Genomic DNA, 24902 nt, shown 5'->3' on the forward strand with positions numbered 1-24902 from the left:
AAGATTGTTTAACAAACAATCCCCACTTTTCAGAAGGTACCCCCACTCCAATTCCCCGACGATTTTGTGAATAGGAATGAAACTAGTAGATTATTTCATAATTTTTCAAAAATTTATAACTGTGCATATGTTATGCTGTTAACCATGCTATTTGTCATTAGAAATTCCAAAAAAAAAAAAAAAAAATCCACGAATGATTCTAAAATTGCTTGTATTATTGCTCTTAGATATGAAAGAATTGAAACTGATATGGTATGCAATACTATAATAAAGAATTATATTTTAGAAAAAATCACGGAAAAAGGATTCCGAAATTCTCGGAAACGTTTTTGAAAATTGTTTGAAGAATTCCGAAATACTCGGAAACGTTTTCGAAACTTTCATGAACCACAGCTGCACAGAATACTCAGAAACATTTCTGGAAATTACGGAAAGAGGATTCCGAAATACTCAGAAACGTTTCTGAAAATTACGGAAAGAGGATTCCGAAATACTCAGACACGTTTCTGGACATTACAGAAAGAGGATTCCGAAATACTCAGACACGTTTCCGGACATTACAGAGAGAGAATTCCGAAATACTCAGAAACGTTTTCGAAAATTTCATGAACCGCAGCTGCACGATATACTCAGAAACGTTTCCGAATTTTTTTTACAGTGTAAAAGCTATCAAGTTTGATACAAGATATGTTTTTAAGTTCTGCATTAAAAATACAATATGTTGATAATTTTGTCTTGAAAATATTGAGAGAAAAACTGAAGTTTAATATTGTTTAACAAACAATCCCACTTTTGAGAAAGTACTCCCCTTCCCTCCCCCGACGATTTTGTGATTATGAATGAAACTACTATATTATTTCATAAATTTTCAAAAATTTATAACTGTGCATATGTTATGCTGTTAACCATGCTATTTGTCATTAGAAATTCAGAAAAAAAAAATCCACGAATGATTCTAAAATTGCTTGTTTCATTGCTCTTAGATATGAAAGAATTGAAACTGATATGGCATGCAATACTATAGTAAAGAATTATTTTTTAGAAAAAATCACGGAAAAAGGATTCCGAAATTCTCAGAAACGTTTTTGAAAATTGTTTGGAGAATTCCGAAATACTCGGAAACGTTTTCGGAACTTTCATGAACCACAGCTGCACAGAATACTCAGAAACATTTCTGGAAATTACGGAAAGAGGATTCCGAAATACTCAGAAACGTTTCTGAAAATTACAGAAAGAGGATTCCAAAATACTCAGAAACATTTCTGGAAATTATAGAAAGAGGATTCCGAAATACTCAGACACGTTTCTGGACATTACAGAAAGAGGATTCCGAAATACTCAGACACGTTTCCGGACATTACAGAAAGAGAATTCCGAAATACTCAGAAACGTTTTTGAAAATTTCATGAACCGCAGCTGCACGATATACTCAGAAACGTTTCCGAATTTTTTTTACAGTGTACGGTATTAGTAAATCAATTTATTTTACTTAAACAAAAGCCATAGTTATTTAATAAAATTATTAAAAAGTGTTTGTGGCATCTCGGTAAATAATGTCTAATTCATGTCTAAGTGTTTCTTTGGAGAAAGTTATTATGACATAATTCATCAAAAAAAAAAAAAAAGTGAGTGAAGTTGTTACATTTACATCAATTTCCACTTATCTGCTCTCAAAACCAGTCCTAGCAAAATGTTGTACTCTTCTCTCTCTCTCTTTCTTTTCTTTTTTCATTTTTTGCTGCTGCTAAAAGTCTTTTGTTCCCCTCCCCCCTTTACTTATAAGCACCAGTCGCCGTCACTGGGGAACATACATATATACATATACTCCTTGTTTTATTTATATAGATAGGACGTATTAGCTCTTCGCCATTTGCAGACCTTGTGACTTCATCACACTCCAGAACTCCCAGTACCTACCACTATTTGGTTTAACTGGTTGGATGAGAGGGACCCTGAAGACAGACAGCTCTGTGTGTGTGTATGTTTTTCTTTTTTTTCAATATATATCCCAACCAGAAGCCGAGCAATCCCTGGTTTAGCACACTTAGAGATATTGATTCATTGGAGAACTTGTAGACTACGACATATTCAACGTGCCCTGTCACCATTAACGAACACGGATAATCTTTGACCGGCTGGCATCGACTCATTCTTGTGCCGCAAGATGCAATAACGGATCTAGTGGACGCAAACTGCCGCTTATTCCTCGGGTGGCAATATCTGTGGGCGACGCCCAAGCATGGATCCAAAAAGGTTTATGATCCCTCACATTGATGAAACCAAAGAAGGTCTAAAACTAAGACTGTAAGCCGTTTATTACGGAATTGTTTGGAAGGAGCATTTTCTTAATTTATCAAAGTTTACATAAAATGGGGTCCTTTCCAAAATTTTAAAAGTATTTTTTTTTCTGAAAGAGCATGTTTAAAAACATGGGATCTGATCATTTTTGAAATAATTTGACTGTTTAATATTTTTAAAAAATTATTTTAAGCGGTGCGCTTTCATTGTTTACGCTTCTGCCGATTTCTATTTCTATTTTCTATTCAAGAGTCACAACGGACTACAACTGTATTATGTCGAGGGATCTGCATACTATGTGCCTTGCCTCCATTATTTTGTATACCGATAGATGGCAGCACCATCACCGGATCGAACAGTTAATGAGAATTTAGAACTAGTCCAAGAGCTAATAGCTACCTGGTACTAGCACCCCCAGAGGTATCGTTTCACTTGGAGGACATTGAGACCACGAGCATATTTAACGTCGCCCAGTCCCCTTTAATGACGACGGTGGGTCTTCGACCAGCGGGGATCGAACCCGAGCCCCTCCGGCCCCGAGTCCAATGCCCTACCGATCAGGCTACCACGGCCCACGCTTCTGCCGATGACATCAAAAATGATGAAATGCCATTCACTGATGTCATTCTCAGACCGCAATATTTAATTCGCATCTTTACTCACGTGTTTGGCAACAATGTAGTTGATGTAGAGCGCAATATTTAATTCGCTTCTTGATTATCATAAAGTGGAAACGTGGTAGACAGATGCGCCAAAGTACATAACTTGTGACGTCATAAAGATGACGCATTATTTTCAAAATCGGACATTTTAAAAAATTCGGCGTTGGGAAAATTAAAGTTTTTTATGTTATTATTATTTGCTTTTTCTATCAATTTCAGTGACTAAAAGTAATCGACTGAAGGAAATAACCCCATTGCATTTTTAGGAATTCAATTCTGAGCGTTTTGCGAAGAAAGCCGCTTACCCACCCTTTCTCTCTCCCTTGAAGAGCCTAAAATGGTGTTTTGGGGACTTCAATTTCAAATAATTTCACGTAGGAACCTCTTCAAAAGAGTCGGATATAATTTGTACTATTTTCGCAAAAATGAGTCTTCGACAATTTTCATACTCGTTATATGTACGGATTTTTCTTTGGAGCTGGACATCACTTCGGTTTAATTGGGCCCTGTCAGTTACCCATATTTAGATGCTATCAATATGATAAGGCTGCAAAAAGAGGAACAATTTACTTTATCCTTTTAAATAGTTTTATTTATAAAACATATGTAATTACAAAAAAAAGTAATCATTTTTATCCGCAAAATAATTCGGTGTTGCAATGACATTGAATTTTTTACATGGCAAGTTTCTTTGAAGCTATGTGTGATTCTAATCGAATCGTTTATTTCAGGAACTAGTCAAATGCCAAAATTTCTAATTTTGGAGAAAAAAAAAATATATCACCGCATAAAATTGTTCAATAGATATCACAACGATCTTTACTGAAAGATATATATACCCGTACCTAAATATGTATACCTTTTAGTTTAAAATATTGTATGGTGTGGCTCTGATAATTTGGGCTATGACCTTAACAATGTTTACCTCTTTTGGGATAGTAAGGAAGGGTACTGTCTGACCACGGATTGTATGGAAAGTCAAACATCCGGTTTATAGGCGGAAATGGAAGCATCTATTAGTTTTTAGGGTTGCAAGCCTTTGAAAATGTATGTTAGCCAGGGTTTCGTTCAAATGAGTGAAACACGCTCACGTCAAATTTTTACTTTCCCCCCTCGTTCAGGTATAGACTCGTCTTAACTAGGACTTGGACTGCAATTGGAGCTGAGTTGAGAACTGGAGTGTAATAGTTTAAAACGTTATTCCAACTCTAATCCGCAACAATAACGCATCCTTTTTTCATTGAATGCCCCAAAATGAGGTAACTATTGTCTAGGCCAGGGTTCTCAAACCTTTACTATTCGTGGCATCCTTTGAAGAATTAGAACTTTCCCACGACACCTTAGTTCATCTTTGTGTGTGTGTGTAAATATATTGATACCGTGGACACTTCGCAGCACCTCTCTCTGCGGTAGCCTAAGGTGCCAAGGAAACCTCTGGTCTATGTCATAGTTTAACTTGTCAGAACCACACTATATAATCCTTACAGAACAAATTTAATATGATGGTGAACAGGCTTCTTCGAAATTTTAGGACTTGGCACTGGATTGGTTTCTTAACAAAAAGGAAAGGGTTCAATTTTCCAAGCAGTAACAATATTTCCTCAAAATGGCGTCTTTTACACACATCGACTGCGAACCATACTTGTTGATCCTGCTGATGTCGCCGAGGACAGTCATGCTCTTGTCGTCCTCCCTATACTGCAAAGTTCCTTCGAAAAGCGCGTTCCCTGGGACAGTTTTCACAATGACTCTGAGCTTGCTGATGATGCCCTTCGCTTTGCCGTACTCGAGCAGGATGTCTCGCCATGTCATATTCGGCTGCCTTCTGGAATCTGCGACAGTCTTCTGGTTTGGGAGGATGAGGTCAGTTCGACGGATTTCTGACAGCGAAAGCAAGGAACACTGGTTTCTGTGGGAATCCAGGAAGTTGTTGATGTAGTTAACCAAAACGGTGGCTGCTTCTTTCGCTCTTGGATCTGTAAAATAATTTCTTTATATTACACATCACTGAAAATGCAATGACATGCTGTCAGAGATAAGGCCCCTATAGTGGAGTAGCCGGCGCATTGGTCATTTTGGAGCAAACTTGATCCAGTGCTTCGCAGCGATAGCATTGCTGCTGATATTAACATTTCTTTAGCATATGTTAAATTGAGTCAAATGGGTGGTTATTCGGCTGTTAATTGTGAAAACAGCTCCAAGAAAGGATTTCAGCTCCTCAGATTTCCAGCAGATGCAGAGAAAATGAAATAAATGGATAATTAATAGCCTATGAAGTGACTGGCATTCTTGAAATGGAGCTCGCGTGTGTGATGTTATTACCGATTTATTTCTCATGATTTTACTATCATTACGTTATAAATGCTCTGTAATCTTTGCTAACATGTTGTAATGTTCTAGGGAATGTCTTTTATTCTGTATTTCCCTGTTGTGCGATAAGTACGCTTGCTCCAACATGGCGGATGCGCCGGCCTCTCCAGTTATAGGGGTTCTAGTCAAAGCTAGTCACGAAGAGGGGAATGACAATTCACCTTCAATACAAATGCATACTTAAAGCCTGTTTAGATTGGCCAAAAAGCCGGCTCTTGCTAATATTTACTAAACGCAGTGAGAAAAACCTCCATGCAGGGAGAAATACAGATCACTGTATGTAAAATTTTCGATCTGCTCCTTACCAGACGGAAATTGAAAAAGTTGAAAAGTGGTATTGTTCAACTGTAGGCTGCAATGTAAACGGGTGACCAACGGCGGATACATCTTCTATTTTGGAGGGGGTCACTTCCAGAAGGGTGGTCAAAGTGTTTTTTTTTTGGGGGGGGGGGGCATTAGTCGGGGTTTTGAGGCGAAGTTTTCGAAATTTTTGTCCCCAAAACGTAGTTTTAGGCTTTCTTTGGTTATACTTCAGGCGGGGAGATGCCCACCTAGAGGAAGGGGTCATGGCGCAGGCTGAGTCATTGAAATTTTTAGAGGGGGTTGTTTTGACGGGTATTTTTCTCATTTGCGGGGAGGGGGTACTTTGATATTTAGGGGGTAGGCATCTCTGGGACGGGGGTCGTGACAGCCTTTGTGGGGAGACAGAAATGTTCCGTTTTCTGAAAGTTAGCAACCTACTATAGAAAATTGAAAAAAACAAAAGAATAATGTAAGGAACTGGGACACAGATGAAAAATTATAGAGCGGCGATCAAATTCTTCATATAAAGGAGACCCTAAGTGAAAAGAATCAGCATAATTGCAAATTTTTGCCAGTTTGCCTTTTTTTTTTATGAATCACACTTCGCACATTAAAAGAACATTTAAGCAGCAATTATTATGTCACTTTAAAAAAATTTCTGCTTAAAAATACAGGGAATGTGTTATAAATGTTCAAATGTCCAAGCACAATCGAAGCTTTTAAAATACTAGGGCTTTTTTTTTCCAACTTCTGATCGTGCCGCTAGACGGCAGGGCAAGAGGCATCGGCCAGCAATGCGCGGCTGTCGACTGCGCACCTCTCCCACTACAACCTCACTCGTTTTCGGGCGTTCGAAGCCATTACCAGTTTATTTAGCGACACATAAACATGGCTACCATGATAGAATCTCCCGCCAAGTGTGAGTTGCGAAGTGTCATTCCCTTCTTGCAAGCTGAAGGGTTATCCGCAGCAGAAATTCACCGTAGAATGAAAAAGTATATGGTGAAAGCTTTATGAGTGACAGTGCAGTGCGTGATTGGTGTAGGAAATTTAAAATGGACGAGGTGACATGACATTCATGATGAAGGGGGTCAAGGACGAAAGTCGGTCGCAAACGAAGACCTCGTTGATCGAGTTGACCAAACTGTAAGAAGCAATCGGAGGTTTACGATTACGGACCTATTTGATTAGTTTCCTGAGATTTCAAGGTCAGCCCTATACACAATCGTAACTAACAAGTTAGGCTACAAAAAACGCCGTGAAAACCCATCTCAAATCACTGGCGGTAAACTTCTATGAAGAAGGTATTAAGAAGCTTATACCCAGGTTTGAAAAATGTCTCAATTTAAATGGCGATTATGTTAAAAAGTAACTAATAATGTACCTAACTTTTGATAATAAATTTATTTAATTACTCTCACTAATTTTATTTTTATACCACATCGGAAGTTGATAAAAAAAAAAGCCCTCGTAATCAAAAAATGGTGCAGTTTTCACACATGTCGGCTATTTTTGGCTAACTTTAAAGTAGTGTTTTGGATATTTTCAAAACTTTTCAGTTGAGAACCCTGGTCTGGGAAAGAACGGAAATTTTAAATGTATGTGAGTTAATTTTTTGTTATTTGTTTTGTTCAAAAAATAGTTTTGGAGTAGGTTCTATTGCTTTTCAAATTATTAAACAAAATGCTGTTCATTTTAAGCATTCAAGGTAAGCATTTTAAACACGTTTGCTCTGAAATGAAAGGCACAATACCTCTTAACAAAGTACAACGTACAAAATATGACAAATTTATACCTGACCAGTTATAACTCAGTTTTTAGCGAAGGAGAAGATGTAACAATAAGGGATATCAAAGAATATTGAAAATTTATGAAAGTAGAAAAAAAATCAATATTTAGACAATATCTTTTTTCCAGACTTCTTAAACTTAAAAAACTGATAAAAGTATTAAGAAGTATACTGCTTAGTGCTTAATGTGTGAAAATCAGCTAATGGTACAATACCGAAGGTTTCATACGAGTCATTAAGAGTTTCATACGACTTACCTTCGTTACTAATAGTTTCTTCTGTTTCACAAGTGCAGTAATGATCTGGTATTCCAGCCGTTTGACAAGTTCGATTGCCAAAGATAGGGCCGAAAAGAGTTGTTCCGCGTGAAGATGTTTTGTAACCAAGTTTAGTGTTGTTTACGCTATTGCTAAGTATGTCCATCAACGTAAAATATACATCATATGATGATGTTAATCGTCCTTGGTTCACTCTCAAATTTTGTAAAGTTAACAGTGATTTGTTCATATCCTGTGGTAAGGTTACTGCAAAAAATGGCATTCTTTCCTCGATACGGCCGATTAAAGTTTCTCGTAAAGAATCAAAACGATGACCGTGATCTGACAAGAAAAATATATAAGTTCTGTTTAAATACCCGGAAAGCAGTAGTTCTTTTAACAGCGAGTGGAAGTCCTCATCGGCCAAAGAAACTTCATTTATGTAGTCATGGCTCAACTCAACAAAGAAGGAAAATGCAAAAAACGGAATTGCCAAGTTACTGTACTTTGATACGAAGTCTTTGAGATAATGTATTTGCAGTAGATGTTTCGGCATTCTACCGAAGCACAAATGTGAACTAAAACGATACAGTCTGGAAGTTTGCATTGCTATCCAAAACGGCCTCATATAATGATCCGTTGGGGCATTTCGAAACCCGCCACGGTAGTAATTGAAAAGATTTAAATCAGGCAAATCTTCAGCAAAGAACGATACGTACCCAGCCTTAGAAAAATTCTTCCACAAGCAAGGCCAAGAGTCATATGTTTCGGTGGGGTCCTTAATGAGCGGTAACTCGTTGTCTAAAACAGATTTACCGGTCAAAATAGCAGCTAAGTTTGGAAATGTGTTGTCACCAATTTTGGTCATCCCTCTGAAGACATAAGCATTCAACGTCTCTTTGAGAAATTTGTATGTCTTCGGAAGTTGTCTTATAAAACTTAATCTAGACAACGAATCAATACCGATTATCAACACATTATGTCTTGTGTTATTTCTTTCCAATTGTTCTGAATTTAATGTTCTTGGAATGATATTCAAGTGCATATTCGTGTAAAATGTATATCCGATGTAATTTGAACACGATACATATTGAAAGTCACTAAAGACATAACTTCCGTTCAAATGGAGTCTCTGTTTTTCCCCATATATCACTGTGAAATCATCCTTACGCATGATATCTTGGTAATAGCAACTTATCTTTAGTGGGTCGTACCCATACAATTTGGCTGCTGTAAAATTCCATCTGAGCACATTTTCTCCATCAATGAAAGTTAGAAGTGGTTGTTGCTTTCGACAGACAATCGTTTTTGGTGGTAATAGATATCGAAGCACAGAGGAGTCAAATGGGTGGATCCTTGGAAGTTGACACTTTTGTTCAGAATCTAAAGGTTCTTCTTTGCTGAGATCATAAGAAAGAAACTCATGATTTGCCAGGAACTGCGGCCTCAGTGGTTGTACTGACAGTAAGAAGTACTGAAGTTGCATACAATAAAAGGTAAGTGTCAACGCAGCAGTCACGGCTAATATCCGGAAATTTAATTTTTTCAACAAAATAGCTGGGTGCATAGCATTTGGTTAGCTTTTTATTCTGCAAAATAAAAGAGAAATTTTGCTTTAACGATTATAAAAGTTTAGATCAATATATAAATGAACAAAATTTATAGGCAATGAAAGCAACACAAAAATTGGTTCACCCAAGCTTCTCTTCGACGTTTCAGCAATCAGTAATTTAACGAAGGAAATTTTACGAAAATTTCATATTTTTGGTAGTTAAGTTACTCAGTGGTCATAGTAATCAAAGTTTCACCTTTAAAGGACAGTTGGAAAAAACAGTATTTCTTCTCCACTTTCTATCTCTTAGTTTCAAGTATTATCATGCAGTCAGTGGAGCCTCGAACCTCAATTTTTGGGCAAGAAAAATTTTCAATTTGTAGAATGAAACTTTGAATTTTACCTAATTATAAAATTATGAGCATACACATGCTGTTTTTGCGTGTGTATGCTCATAATTTTATAGTTAGGTTACTGCATCTAATGAGAAGAGACAATAAAGCTCCATTGTTTAAAAAAATGAAAATGCAATTTTTGTAATTGAAGGCATAAAATGCAATTTTTAATGGGATAATATATATATATATATATATATATATATATATATATATATATATATATATATATATATATATATATATATATATATATATATATATATATATATATATATATATATATATATATATATATATATACACGTAAGGAATTTTTGGGAAGGTCACAGTGACCTCCCATCGGGGTTCTCCTGCTTTCAGTTCCCGTATGACTCGAGAGCAGAGGCGTAAAGAAGGAAAATTAGATGACCAATTCTTTTGCGGTAAACTAGTATTTTGCATATACTGTAACATTAAGAAACCATTGTTAGTTAATCAAAGGTAATATGTTTGATTTAACCTTTCTTAAGTTCTTTTATGTCGGATGCGTTTGATTCAAAATGGCGTTATTCAAGAAGAATTTTTCAAAATGACTTTCAAAGCAAAATTGCATAATGCCGAATCAATTCTTATATGTCATTATTATATAATGCTATTTTGTTGAAATCGTGGAGAAATTTTATAAATAGAAACATTATTTTATGCAACGAAATTGCGTGCATGAAACTATCAACTTTTGGAAAAAGACTCAGTTTCACTGATAAAATATTGGATCTTTTGGGAAAAATTTGCGTGACTCTCAATGCTTTTTGCTCTAGCTTTTGCATGCAAGGAAAATGTGCGATCATCGATCTATTTCAAAGCGAAAGAAAAGATTAAAGCCTTTTATTTTCCCCTTATTTAGAAAAACGTTCTTCCATATTTATTTTTGAGTGTTGTGGAACAATTATTTTTTGATAAATGGGAAAATAGCGAGATTTTCAGAAAAGCTTTTTTTTTCAAATGCAAGTAATTAAGCAAAAATATTTAATCAATTAAAATACAAGGTATTCGAAAAGTCCTTGACGCATTTAAAGAACTCATAGAAAAGCAACAAATTTTCGTATGCATATGCGGTTAACGCCACAATATTTTATAGGTTCAAATTTTCGTATGCATATGCGGTTTACGTCACAATATTTTATAGGCTCAAATACTTTTTTTAATGACATCGTAAAAAAAAAAGAGCACAATGTGTTAGAAATGTCATCAAATGTCGAAAATAACTCCAAACTTGACATGAAAAGCGCCAATGTACGGAAAAGACTACCAAATGAAAATGTACTTTTTCGAATTCCACACCGTGAAAATGTCTGCTTGAGAATAATTTACTATGAGGTTTGAGTAATTTCTACCGTTTAGTAAAACTTGGTTTTTCATCTCTTTCTACATAGGTCAGTGTATCCACTAGTCTTTAAATATTCATTTCAAAAGGATAATAAAAACCAAAAAATTCATACACACGGAGAAAATTTACTGTTAAACACTAAGTTTAAAAGCAATTTATACTGTACGGCATATGTTAGATTTACCTTCCGTCACTCGATATAATTACACGGTAGCTACAGTACCTGCTGTAGTTCATTGTAGTTACAGCAGTTGAGATTGCTTTAAATGTCTTGAGTGAAATAATTAAATTCTTAATTTCTGTTCCTCACAGCCAGACTAAAGCTAGTCCAAAAATTACGATTTTCCGTTTATTAGTGCATTGTGTGTAGAATCCTATTCCATGACGAACCATGTGAATTTAATTCTTTAAAAGAAATCATTTTGTAATTATTTACCGGTGTTAAAAGAGCGCGCGCCCCATCATTTGAATGCGCAAGACAAACGTTTCCTTATCTTCTGTCAAGTAGCGATTATATAACTTACGTTATTCTCTGACTTGCGTATGGCTCTGAGGTACAGACTTATCGTTCGCTGATTGAAGTAAGCGTAGAGTCACCAGATGGCAGCACTAAAAAACAGGGTAAAGAACCAGGCGGTACCAGCACAAGAATTGAAAATAGGGCATAGAAACATCAGATGGCGGCACTAGAAAAGACAACATATCATAGAAACACCAGATGTCAGCACTACAAATGAAATTAGGTCTTAGAACCATCAGATGACAGCACTACAGCTGAAATATTTCATAAAACTATTAAATGGCAACCCTAGAAATTGAAATAAGGCACAGAGCCATCAGATGGCAGCACCACAAAATAAATTAGAGGATACAACCATAAAAAAGGATCACTAGAAATGAAATAGGGAATAAAACCATCAGATGCCAGCACTAGAAAGAAAAACAAGGCATAGAACCATCGGATCATAGCACTACAAATAAAAATTGTGCACAGACAAATCAGATAGCAGCACTAAAAATTGAAATAATGCGCAGAGCTATCAGATGGCAGCACTAAAATACAGGGTAAAGAACCAACCGGTACTAACACCAGAAATGAAAATAGGGCATAGACACATCAGATGGCAGCACTAGAATGAGACCAAATCATAGTAGCACATAATGGCAGCACTACAAATGAAATTAGGTATTAGAACCATCAGATGGCAGCACTACAGCTGAAATATTTAATAAAGAAATCAGATAACAAAACAAGAAATTGGAATAGGACACACAGCCATCAGATGGCAGTATCACAGAATAAATTAGGGGATACAACCGTCAGATGACAGCACTACAAATAAAAATTGTGCATAGCACTAAAAATTGAAAAAATGTGTAGAGCAAACAGATGGCAGCACTAACAAAACAGGGTAAAGCACCAACAGGTACCAGCACCAGAAATGAAAGTAGGACATAGAAACATCACATGGCAGCGTAGAAATGAGACCAAATCATAGTAGCATCATTGAGAAGGAATACTAATGGAGGGAGCCATAGCAAATGTCTCAGTGAAATAAGCTTGGGACCCAATATTTCCCAGGTCAGGTGACTTGTTTAGCGCGGGAAGTTGTCGCGTTTTGGCACGCAATCGCTCTTTTGGCATTAAATATTTTTCAGACGAGGCGACGGCACTTATTAGAAGTCGGGGCTACAAATCAGAGCAACTCTGGCTCCAACTCCTTTACCGCATAGTAATAAATAAAAAAATAAATAACGGATACAAATACAGGCCTATCATTCAAATTCCCTCTCCCCACTTCTTTCCGGATTTTAAAATATAATGTAATTGCATTTTTTCATGTATTTTGATGTTTACTCCCTAAAATGACGGGCATGTACAAATAGTTTAAAGTGTTCTGTTATTGACTGAAAATTTATGGATTCGTATGTATTGTAATCAATGTTTTGAAATGATTTCATCCACAGGCATACTAGTATTTAAATTGAAGCATAAAAATAGCAAATCTTTATTCTTGCGCATCTGCTGTTCACAGGAGCTTGGCGAGAAGATACTCGCCAACAAAGCAAATGTACACAAAATGCTTAAGAGCCGTTAAAATAATTACTAGTTAAGTAAAAAGTGTTTTTATGGAGCTAAAATGTTATTTGCACTCAAGATATACAATGTTTTATAACTTTTATAGGTAAAATAAGTACAAAAATTTAAAAATTATACGCATTTGTGGAATATGTACTCGTTGAATGCATATAAATGTTATTTTTTCTTTATTTAGAAGTAAAAAACATTCGTACATGCTAGGGAAAAGTTACTGGACCTCCTGGTGTGGTTTTTTCCTCACAGTTTACAATGCTAGAATACTGCACTATTACTATAAATCTAATTTTTCCCTTCTACAGTTAAAGGTTGTTATCATGCATGGCTTCAGCTAATGAAAACTTCTTCAGCGGTTACGGTCAGCTCGAAATTGCTCCCCAGGTCACATGGTACTGTTGCCGTATCGGGATAGTAGGGTTGCACTCTCTCCATCTATTCCTTCTCAATGAGTAGCACATAATGGCGGCACTTCAAAAGAAATTAGGTCTTAGAACCATCAGAAGGCAGCAGAACAGCTGAAATATTAAAGAAAACCATCGGATGGCAGCACTAGAAACTGAAATGGTTAGCAGAGCCATCAGATGGCAGCACAACAAAAAAATTAGAGGCTGCAATCGTCAGATGGCATCACTAGAAAGGAAATAGGGAATCAAACCATCAGAAGTCAGCACTAGAAAGAAAAACAAGGCATAGAACCATCAGATGGCACTACTAGAAAACGAAATAATGCATACAGACATCAGATGGCAGCAGTATAATATGAAATAAGGCGTGGCACCATCAGATAGCAGAACTAAAAAAACAGGATAAAGGACCAACAGATACCAGCACCAGAAAAGAAAATAGGACATAGAAACATCACATGGCAGCACTAAAAATGAGACCAAATCATAGTAGCACATATGGCAGCACTGCCAATGAAATTAGGTCTTAGAACCATCAGATGGCAGCAATGCAGCTTAAATATTAAATAAAACCATCAGATGGCAGCACTAGAAATTGAAATGGGGCACAGAGCCATTAGATGGCAGCACCACAAAATAAATTACAGGATAGAGCCATCAGATAGCATCACTAGAAATGAAATAGGGAATAAAACCATCAGATGCCATCACTAGAACGAAAGACAAGGCATAGAACCATCAGATGGCACAACTAGAAGACGAAATAATCAGGGCTGTGAAGTCTGAGTCGGACTGATTTTGGGGTAAAGAGTCGGAGTCGTTCGAATATAGGCCGACTCCGACTCCGGGTTTCTTTTTTTCTTTAATTTTCTCTGACTCTCCTTGCAATTTTTAAAAAGCTGACTACCAATTAATTTGATTACATGTATAAAGGCCTACTAATAAGAAAATAACTCATTGTGGCAACCAGCTGACTTGTTTGTTAATCCAACTTTCTGTAACAGCTACCTACGCCGCAGTCTCCTAGTTCACTTATTTTTTAACTTTATTTAACTGATAGTAATTGTCAGCAAACAGTTTTGTTGCCTACCATTTTCTAAGTAATCACTTTTAGATGAAAATAATAACATTTTTTTTTTACCGCGATCTCACAGTTATAAAATAGTAAAAAGAATATATCGCTTGAGCAAATCGGGAGACTTCTGAAAATGCTTGATAGGCCGATGCATCAGCTTAAGTTTAGCTATTTTGGATCGGATTTTTCATTGTTGCTCTCCTATGGTTACCATAGCAAAGTTTCGGATTTTGCCAAATTTGCCGAAAATAATATTTTATTCAATAAACAATTCACGTGCCGCTAATAATTGCTCACAGTGAACAATCACGAAACGCGATAACTCGCCAGAAAAGACAACCACTCAAACACGCGCTCCGATCCAAAATGGCTAATCTTAAGCTGATGGGTCGGCTCGTATATATAGGGCCTTAATAAATTCAAACAAGTGTTAGCACGAAAGCGCAAAGTAAAAAAATCCGATAAAATAAAAATGTTTTTTTTTTTTAAATCTAAAGACTTTATCTAAGAAAACATGGTTATCACTAAAAAGTACAAAATAAAACCAGTACACAATTTATTGGTAACAACACTCAATAATTATTGTAGTTAATACTAAAATCTTGACATTAAGGTTAATTCTAAAGCTGCTAATAAATTTGAAATTGAGCCAAGAAATTTAGCTATAGTAAACGCGATTCGTACAAAGCTGTATACTGCCGCATTGTGTGTAAAATTTGCTCCAGACGTACATGTACCCGACCTCTCCCTGCAATATAGTACAAAATTTTTGTTGAATTTTTTAAGATTAAGATTTGTTATTGGGGAAATTTCTCAAAGTTAAAGTATTTCAATTTTTATAGACTCTGAAATTAAGTTGAGGCGTCACTCACCAGATGGGTGTCACCCGGGAGGGGTCGGGGGATCTCCCCTCTCAAGAAAAGTTTTTTGACTTAGAAAAAAGTTTTTTTCTTCCTCTCAAGTTACAGCGTTGAAAAATTGAAAGCACAGATTTGATCAACATCTATTTGTTAAACATTAAAGGAGAGCAAATGAATCCTTTTCAATTTTTTAAAAATGAGATTTTTAAGTAATCTCACTTTAGAAATCGCGACTATTGGATAATTTGGTTTTCAAATTGAACTTCTAACATTGCATGCATCTCTTAGGTTTACAATAAAATACAAAGCGAAAATTTCATAAAAAGGAATCAATATTTCAATCTCTCTTTAAGGGTTTTCTTCCCTTCCCATGAGGGTAGGGGATTTGAAAAATAAATGTTACGAAAGGAGGTAAATTATTTTCCAAAAGTGTTGGCAACCTTAATTTGCATTAGTTTTTCTCATTCGTTCTTTCCTTCTTGCAACGAGATCGCGTCAGCAGAATATGCAAATTGCCAGTAGCATTTAAGCTCCCGGCACTTTGCCTCATTCTCTTCCCTTTCAATTTCAACCCAAGTCAGACTTGGTTGTTTTCTTTCGGCAGCTCAGTTGAGTCTGTCCGTTTTTGCCATAGCTTCGGCTTACTACTCTTGCCATGACTATCATAGCTCAATATGTTTAACATGTCATTGTAAATATCATAGTCATAATAAACAAGTTACTTTTTAAATTTGGCTCTTCATGATGTTGCACAAGATAAATATGTTTTTTTCAAGAAGTATCATACGTCCTGGTTGAGCTTCCACTTAAAGTTAATAAGCTGAGCACTTTTAAAAGCTCACAGTTTAACAAATCGGTTATGGGCCGTTTGCCCAACCTGACGAGATGGTATTCGTAAATTCTTATAAAATGTTTTCAACATCGAACGTGATACAGAAGTCTATCAGACGGCGGACCAGATAATTTTTTTTGCTCAACATGGAAATCTCGAAATTAAATAGGGAATATTATTCCACATGGCTAAACGATATGAAAGCCTTGTTAATGAGCAAAAATTGCTGGAGATTAGTTACCGAAGTTGAAAAAGAGCCAGATAAAGATTCACCGGAAACTTCAGACTTTTGTAAACGCAGAGACAAAGCATATAGTTTAATCTATTTGCACATATCTGATGAATACAAGAATTTGATAAATCAGATTGAAGATCCTTCTGAAGCATGGAAGAAATTAGAACTACATTTCCGACCAGACTCTCGTGCACGAATTATTGATTTAACAGACCAGTTTTTCAATTGTCACATTGAGTTTGGTGAAGGGGTTGATATCTATGCAAGTCGGCTTAAAACTCTTATCAAACAGTTAGAGGATTTGGGAAAACCTATCCCGTCATATTATCAGTCTTTCCAGTTGATTCGTTACTTGCCTGCTGAATTTGGGCAGATTGTACAGTTAATTTATAGATGGAAAGAAGATGAATTTACGTTTGATAAAATTTTGACTGAATTACTTGCGGAAGAATCTCGTTTAAAATTAGTGCAAAAGGACTCTGAGTCATCTGCTTTAGCTTTTCACACTTCCTTTAAAGCGGGACAGAAAAATAAAATAATATGTAGTTTTTGCGGGAAATGCGGCCATAAGAAAGCGAAATGCTTCAAAAGAAAGAAGCAAGAACCGAACTTTGTTTGCAGTGTCAACTCCACAGAAGAAGTGTCCAATGACTGGTACGTGGACTGTGCATCGACCCATCATTGTTGCAATAACCTAAACTTTTTTTGCACTACACTCCAAATAATGCATCCAGCCTTACAACAGCAATTAAAGGGCCAAGCTCTCCGGTTGAAGGAACTGGTAGAATTGTGCTACTCTTGGACTCTAAAGGTAATAAAGACAAGTTAGTTTTAAATAATGTTCTTTATTCTCCAAACTTACGGAGAAACCTTTTGTCTGGTTCACAATTAGATAAAAATGGTTATTCATTTGAATGTAAAAATGGAGTATTAAATGTAAAATCTAAAGATCAAAGTAGAATTATAATATCTGCAAAATGTAAAGATGGGCTTTATTCTTTCTTGCCCAAATACCCTAAAAGGGTAAATGCAAAAACTAAAAATAATAAAATCTATAAATGTAAAGGAATTTAACAATTTTAAAGAACGCGAAACTGATGATTTATCGGGGAAGCCGAAAAATCAGATTCTTTTTTCTGAAAATGATGTAAAAGTAGAGTTTAAGTCCGGAAATTCTAATTCTAGTCAGAACTACAACAACTCCGGTGATTTAAATTCTAAATCTAATAGTGTTTTTTCAAGTAGAATATTTGACAACAATTTAAATGTATGGCATAAACGTTTTTGTCACATTAATTTTAAGTATATTGTTAATACTAGTAAAAATAATGCTGTAAATGGTTTAGGTGATTTTAAGAAAACTGAATCAAATTGTGAATCTTGTAAAATAGCTAAATCTAGACGTGTCTCTTTCAAGCCGTTGAATAAGATCAGATCAGAAAAACCCCTACAACTAGTACATATGGATCTTTGTGGAAAACTTCCACACGTCGCAATTGGGGGATTTAAATAATTTCTGTCTATAACTGATGATTATTTTCGTAAAGTCACTGTTTTTCCGCTAAAGGAAAAGAGTCAGGCACTAGAATGTTTTAAAAAGTATCAAAAAAGGGCTGAAAGGTTTTTGAATACAAAAATAGTAAATGTTCGAACTGATAATGGACTAGAATTCTGCAGTGCCAAATTTGAGACCTATTTAGATGAACAGGGTATAAGACCAGAACGTATACACAAAATGGGGTAAGCGAGAGATTCAATTGCACAGCTCTAGACGCTGTAAAGGCAATTTTACATTCCAGTAAATTAGGAAATCAGTTCTAGACTGAGGCGTTACTATGTTTCACGTATGTGTGGAATCGTGTTTGCCATGAAGGTCAAACTTTAACACCTTTTGAACTTTATTCTGGGCGAAAACCTTCGGTCAGGCATTTGAAAATTTTCGGTAATCCTGTTTTTCTTGGAACTCCCAAAAATTTAAGAAGGAAACTAGATATGCGGGCCAAAAAGGGTATTTTCGTCGGGTATGCTTTAAAAACAAGAGGATATAGAATTTGGCTTCCTACAGAACGGAAAATTGTGGAATCGATTAATGTTAGATTTGAAGCAGAATCTGAGTGCAGTGGAGCCTCACTGGACCCAACTAAGTTTCTGGATTCGTCAGATTCCGACAATGACTCTGATCGGGAAAGTTTAAGTGAGGGGGAAAATGATGTTGTACCAGTGTCCGTATTGGAACACGATGAACAAAGTACTAGTCAAACCCTAATTCCAGATAAAATTGTTTGGATTCGGAAAGCTGTTCCCCGTCCTGACAAATCACGAACTGATATCTATTATTCAATTGAAGGTGCAAACGCAAGACTGCGGTCTTATAAAGATGTTGAAGCGTTTTGCAGGTCTCACAAAATAGAATATTTGAAAGAAAATTTTGATTTCAGTGGGAAAAACAAATTTTCAGGGAAAGTAAATTTCACCGACATTACGAGGGGGGGGGGGTTAAATAAATAAAAAGACCGGAGTCGGAGTTGGACGTTTTAAAATCCAGCAGTCGGAGTCGGAAATTTTCATTTCCAACTCCGCAGCCCTGGAAATAATGCATACAGACATCTGATGGCAGCACTATAATATGACATAAAGCGTAGACTCATCATGGCAGCACTAAAAAAACAGAATTAAGGACTAATAGGTACTAGCAACAGAAATTAAAATAAGACATTGAAACATCACATGGCAGCACTAGAAATGAGACCAAATCATAGTAGCACATAATGGCAGTACTGCAAATGAAATTTGGTCTTAGAACCATCAGATGGCAGCGATAAATACAGCCATCAGATAGCAGCACTAGTAATTGAAATAGGGCTCTAGCCATCAGAAGGCAGTACCACAAAATAAATTAGAGAATACAACCGTCAGATGGCAGCACTACAAATATAAATTGCGCATAGAGCCATCAAATGAGCACTAGAAATGAAATGGGGAATAAAACCATCAGAAAGAAAGAAAAACCAAGGCATAGAACCATCAGGTGGCACCATTAGAAAACGAAACAATGCGTACCGACAGCAGATGGTAGCACTAAAACATGAAATAAGGCGTAGAACCATCAGATGGCAGCTCTAAAAAAAAAACAGGGTAAAGAACGAACCGATAATAGCACCAGAAATGAAAATAAGGCATAGAAACATCAGATGGCAGCACTTGAATCGAAAATAAATCATAGTAGCACCACGTGTCACACTACAACTGAAATGTATAATAAAGCCATCAGATGGCAGCACTAGAAATTGAAATAGGGCACAGAGCCTTCAGCTGGCAGCACGAAAAAAACATTGAAAATAACTAGTTGGTGCGAACACCAGACGCGAAATAAGTGCTTTCAATCCATCACATGGGCAGCACCACAAACTCATTAGGGGATAAACCGTCAGATGTCAGCACTACAAATGAAAGTTATGCATAGAAGCATAAACCCATCAGATAGCAGCACTAGAAAAGAACTACTGCCTTGCAAATGATAATAGCGCCATCTGATGTTGTATTCCCAATTTCTTTTCTTGTGCTGCCATCTGACGGTTCTATGGATAGTTTTCAAATATGGTGCTGTCATCTGATGGTTCTATCCCTTAATTTCATTTGTAGTGCCGTCATCAGTTGATTTTTTGCATTATGTTCAGTTCTAGCGCGCCAGCTGATGTTTATGTTCCATATTTTTATTTCTAATCCTGGCACTGGATAGTTGATTGCCGTTCTTTTAGTTCTGCCACATGATAGCTCCATATTCAACTATTCCTTCTAGCGCCACATTTTGTTTGTTTTTCCCCCCTCTTTCATTTCTAGTGCTGCCAGCTGATGGTTTTGTCCATGGTTTTCATTTTTAGTGCTGCCACCTGACTGTTTTATCCCCTAATTTAATTTGTGGTGCTACCATCTGATGGTTTTACACTCGTAGTTTTAATTGGCAAATGGAAGAAAAATTACCTAACAGATGTGTGGTACGCACCTGAATTAAAATATCAATTGTTTTCTGTTTCCCATGCTTTAAGAAAAGGATTGAATGTTTCATTAAAAAATAAATTTTGCTTTGTGAAGAATGAAAATGAACTCATTGCAGTGGGAGAAAAATCCGAAATCGGTCTGTTTCTGATGAAAATGTAAGCTGAAAGTCCTACAAAACCAGCAATTGTTCTTATTTCAAGTACAAGTGACACTGTTCAAGTAATGCATGAAAGAATGGCTCATCAAAACAAGAAACAATGTACTAAGTATCTTAGAAGACAAAAAATATCTGTATCTAATGAGAACTCAGAGTTCTGTGTAGGATGTGCATATGGAAAAGCGCATAGGAAATCGTTTCATTCATGGACTGTTAGGCCAATGACGCCTGCTGAACAAATTAATGCTGATGTTGCAGGTCCCATGGAAGAAGCCTCTGTTGGTGGTTCCCGTTTTATGTTGGTTCTCAAAGATGATTTCACGAAATTTCGCCGAGTTTTCTTTTTGAAGGCAAAAAGTTAAGTACCATATTGCATAGAAACTTTCCTAAACGAAGCAAAGACAGCTAGCTGGTCATACTGTTAAGCAAATATTGTGTGATTCTGGAACTGAGTTTGACAACCATTCAGTGAAGAAGATTTTGAATGAGCGTGGCATTGAACTGCGTGTTGCAATGGTTGAAACACCAGAACAAAATGGAGCTTCGGAGAGAGAAATTCGTATTATTGTTGAAGCTGCAAGAGCTATGGTTCACCAAAAGGATTTGCAGAAAAAGTTGTGGGCTGAAGCATGTAACACAGCTGTTTATGTGTTAAATCATACTGGGCCCACTCCTGTAGAAGATAAAACTCCGTATGAGTTATGGCATGGTAAGGAAGAAAATTTCAATGTGAAACGATTAAGAATATTTGGAACAAAATGCTATGTTTATGAACCAAAACAAAGACGTAAGAAATGGGATAAGAAGTCCGTACAAGGAATGTTTGTTGGCTATGAAGCTCATGATGGATATAGAGTATTTATACGTTCTAAAAATAAAGTAGAAAGAAGCTGTAATGTCATATTTTGTGATGAACTGCCATATAAACCATTGTCTATTGAAGTCACAAGCACTAATATGCACACAGAAGAAGAAAATAGAAATGTACAAATGTGTGATGAAGATATATCTATCCAAGTGAATGATGAAAGTGAATTTCAGGAGGAAAAAGAATATGTTCCAGACAGACGCTATCCTGAACGAGAGCGAAGGAGACCACATTTTCTCTCAGAAAATTATGTTCTCTTTGTCAGTACTCTTACAGGTATTGAGACTCCAGCTAGTTACAGTGAAGCAATGAAGTCGCCTGAATCAAAATTGCGGGAAGACGCAATGATGGAAGAGTTGCTGTCTCACGAAGAAAATGGAACTTGGGAGCTTACAGAACCTCCGAAAAATCAAAGAGTTCTTGACAACAAATGGGTATATAGAATAAAAACAAATCCTAATGGCTCCCCTCAAAAGGCAAAAGCGAGGCTTGTAGTAAGAGGGTTTTTCCAAAGAGCTGGTTATGATTTTGATGATTTATTTGCACCAGTAGCCCGATTTGACACCTTGCGCACTGTACTCAGCATTGCTGCTTCACAAAAATTGTTTCTTCATCAATTCGATGTGAAAACCGCGTTTCTGTATGGTTTTCTTGACAAAGTAATCTACATGAAGCAACCAGAAGGTTTTGATGATGGTTCTGGTCGTGTTTGTAAACTGGTTCGCTCACTTTATGGTTTGAAGCAAGCTCCACGTTGTTGGAACCGACGTTTTGTTCAGGCAATTCAAAAATTGAAATTCCAACAATCTCATCCTTGTTTATTTACCAAGAAAGAAGATTCATCTATATTAATCATAGCCTTGGATGTTGATGATGTACTTGTTGTGGGATCAAATTTTTTAGAAATAGAAAAATTAATTCGGGATTTAAAAGAAGAATTTAAAATAACTAATGGTCCCCTTGATTCATTCTTAGGAGTGGAGATTAAGCAAGAAGAAAATGGTGACATTTTTATTGCTCAAAGTGTGTACACTGAAAAGGTACTTCAGAGATTTCGATTAGAAAGTTCAAAAGCTCTCGCTACTCCTTGTGATATCAATGCGACTAAATCTCAGGAAGAAGTTACCACCGTTGTTGATGTTCCCTACAGAGAAGCAGTAGGCTGTTTACAATATCTTGCAGTAGCTACCAGACCAGATATAGCCTTTTCTGTAGCTTTAGTATCAAGAGCTTTGTGCAAACCTACACAAGATGATTGGAAACGTGTGAAAAGAATTTATCGATATTTACGTGGTACAAGCAATTTTGGTCTCTGGTACAAGTCTCAGGTTCAAACAGAATTTTCAGTCTTCAGTGATGCTGACCATGCTGGCGATGAAAAGACCAGACGTTCAACTTCTGGTATGGTTTCAATCAATTCAGGTGCAGCTATAACTTGGTGGTCTCGGTTACAACATTATGTTGCAATTTCGTCTACTGAAGCAGAATATGTTGCTGCTAGTGAAGCGTCAAACGAACTGGTTTGGCTCAAGTTGCTTCTAAAAGAATTGATCGGATATGAAGGTACACTTATTCTGTATGTTGACAACCAAAGTGCCATAAAACTTGCTCAAAATCCTCAATATCAACGAAGATCAAAGCACATTGACGTGCGTTTTCACTCTATTCGAGAGAAAGTAGAACGAGGAATTTTAGAAATAGAATATGTTCCAACATTATAGAACAGTTGGCTGATATTTTAACCAAACCACTTACAAGTGTTCTGTTTATAAAGTTGCGTAGTGGACTTGGACTGAGCAAAATGGACAAAATTTAGACTAGTGCTAAAATGACTGTTTACATATTTTTCAAATGTTTATTATTGCACATATTTTTTTTATGATATGCATAATTTCAAATTCCAGTTTTGTTCATTTTTGATGCGTTAAAATTAAAAAGTGGCTTTGATATCGGGAAGAAGTGTTGAAATTGAGCGATATCTTGCCAACTCTTGGCGGACTTTCGCTGCTTGGCGGCCGTCAATGATCGTTTTCTTCAGTATGCTTAGAATTACTTACGTTGTTTTTTGGAGTTTGTATCTGCCGTTTTTTCTAATATGCTTTTCTTCAAATAAATGTGTAATTAAGATGATTGCTGTTAATTCTTGTGCTCTGCTGAAATCAATAACTATTTTACATTGATTTAATTAGTACTGAAGAAACATCGCCCTCGGCTTATATGCATATGATTTTGTTTTAAAACTTAATATTTCTTGAAAAGAAAGTTTCATATTTTTTCTCTTTTTACCTAAAATATCTTTTCAAACACTTTTCTTCGGGAAGAAAAAAATCCGCTTTTAAATTAACTCGAACATTTTTGAACTCAATTTTGTTGAATATTCACTTTGATGTTTATAGTTAAAAGTTGCCACAAAATCCAATAGATGTCGCTGGAGTCTGACCGGATTTTTTGTTTGATTGATTGATTTCAAACTGCAACTTTTGTTGAAATGACTGAGCCTGATAAGACGCGTATCAAGTGAAGACTTGCTTGTGCTGCAACAGTTGGTTTTATCTCCTAATATCATTTGTAGTGCTGCCATCTGTTGGTTTTTCCCCCTCTTTCATTTCTAGTGCTGCCAGCTGATGGTTTTGTCCATGGTTTTCATTTTTAGTGCTGCCACCTGACGGTTTTATCCCCCAATTTATTTTGTGGTGCTACCATCTGATGGCTATCATTTGTAGTGCTGCCATCTGTTGCTTTTTGCATTATGTTTGGTTGATGCGTGCCAGCTGATGGTTCTATGTCAAACTATTCTTTCTTGTGCTGCTTTCTCATTTTCTTTTTCCCTCTTTCATTTCTAGTGCTGCCATACGATGGTTCTACGCCCTATTATTCTTCCTAGTGCTGCCATTTGATGGTTAATGCATTATTTCCCGTTTTGTGCTAGCCTCTCATAATTCAATGCGTTATTTTTTTGTTTCTGGTGCTGGCACCTAATGGTTCTTTGTCCTGTTTTCTAAGTTTTGACACCGGATGGCTTTATGCCCTATTTCCATTTCTGGTGCTGCAAGCTGATGGTTCTATGCCTTATTTTCTTTCTAATGCTGCCATCTGATGGTTTTACTCCTAATTTCATTTGTAGTGCTGCCATCTGATGCACAATTTTCATAATGCATAGAACGATTCACCTGATGACGTTTTAATCACTTGATATCATTAAAATGTCACAAATTAATAGGACATATCTTTTCAAAGTTAAAATACAGACGGTATTTTGTGCACCTTTCAATATATGATACGAGGGGAGATGGATAAGTAAGATCTCCTACCGTGTGGTGTCGCTAGTGGAAAAAGAGACACGATTGCCCATGCATGTGGTTGCTGATATAATAGTATA

General features: G+C 36.3%; 1 protein-coding gene across 1 annotated transcript; it reads right to left on the reverse strand.

The window, feature by feature from the left end:
- Positions 1-3606: 3606 nt before the first annotated feature.
- LOC129216339 (uncharacterized) lies at positions 3607-8724 on the reverse strand. Its single transcript, XM_054850551.1, has 3 exons — positions 8488-8724; positions 7680-8403; positions 3607-4936 (listed from the first exon to the last, which is right to left on the reverse strand). The coding sequence occupies exons 1-3, from the start codon at positions 8722-8724 to the stop codon at positions 4533-4535; spliced, it is 1365 nt and encodes a 454-aa protein (XP_054706526.1). The 3' UTR covers positions 3607-4532.
- Positions 8725-24902: the final 16178 nt, after the last annotated feature.

This window comes from Uloborus diversus, chromosome 2 (genome assembly GCF_026930045.1).
Source record: "Uloborus diversus isolate 005 chromosome 2, Udiv.v.3.1, whole genome shotgun sequence".
NCBI lineage: Eukaryota > Metazoa > Arthropoda > Arachnida > Araneae > Uloboridae > Uloborus > Uloborus diversus.

What these genes read in the sequence shown, in the direction of transcription:
- LOC129216339 (XM_054850551.1), bottom strand. Translation starts at nt 8,724, where the DNA reads ATGCACTTGAATATCATTCCAAGAACATTAAATTCAGAACAATTGGAA. An exon ending in CTATTTTGACCGGTAAATCT is followed by an intron (nt 8,404 to 8,487) that starts GTTTTAGACAAC and finishes AATTTTTCTAAG; the next exon opens with GCTGGGTACGTATCGTTCTT. An exon ending in AGAAACTATTAGTAACGAAG is followed by an intron (nt 4,937 to 7,679) that starts GTAAGTCGTATG and finishes ATTATTTTACAG; the next exon opens with ATCCAAGAGCGAAAGAAGCA.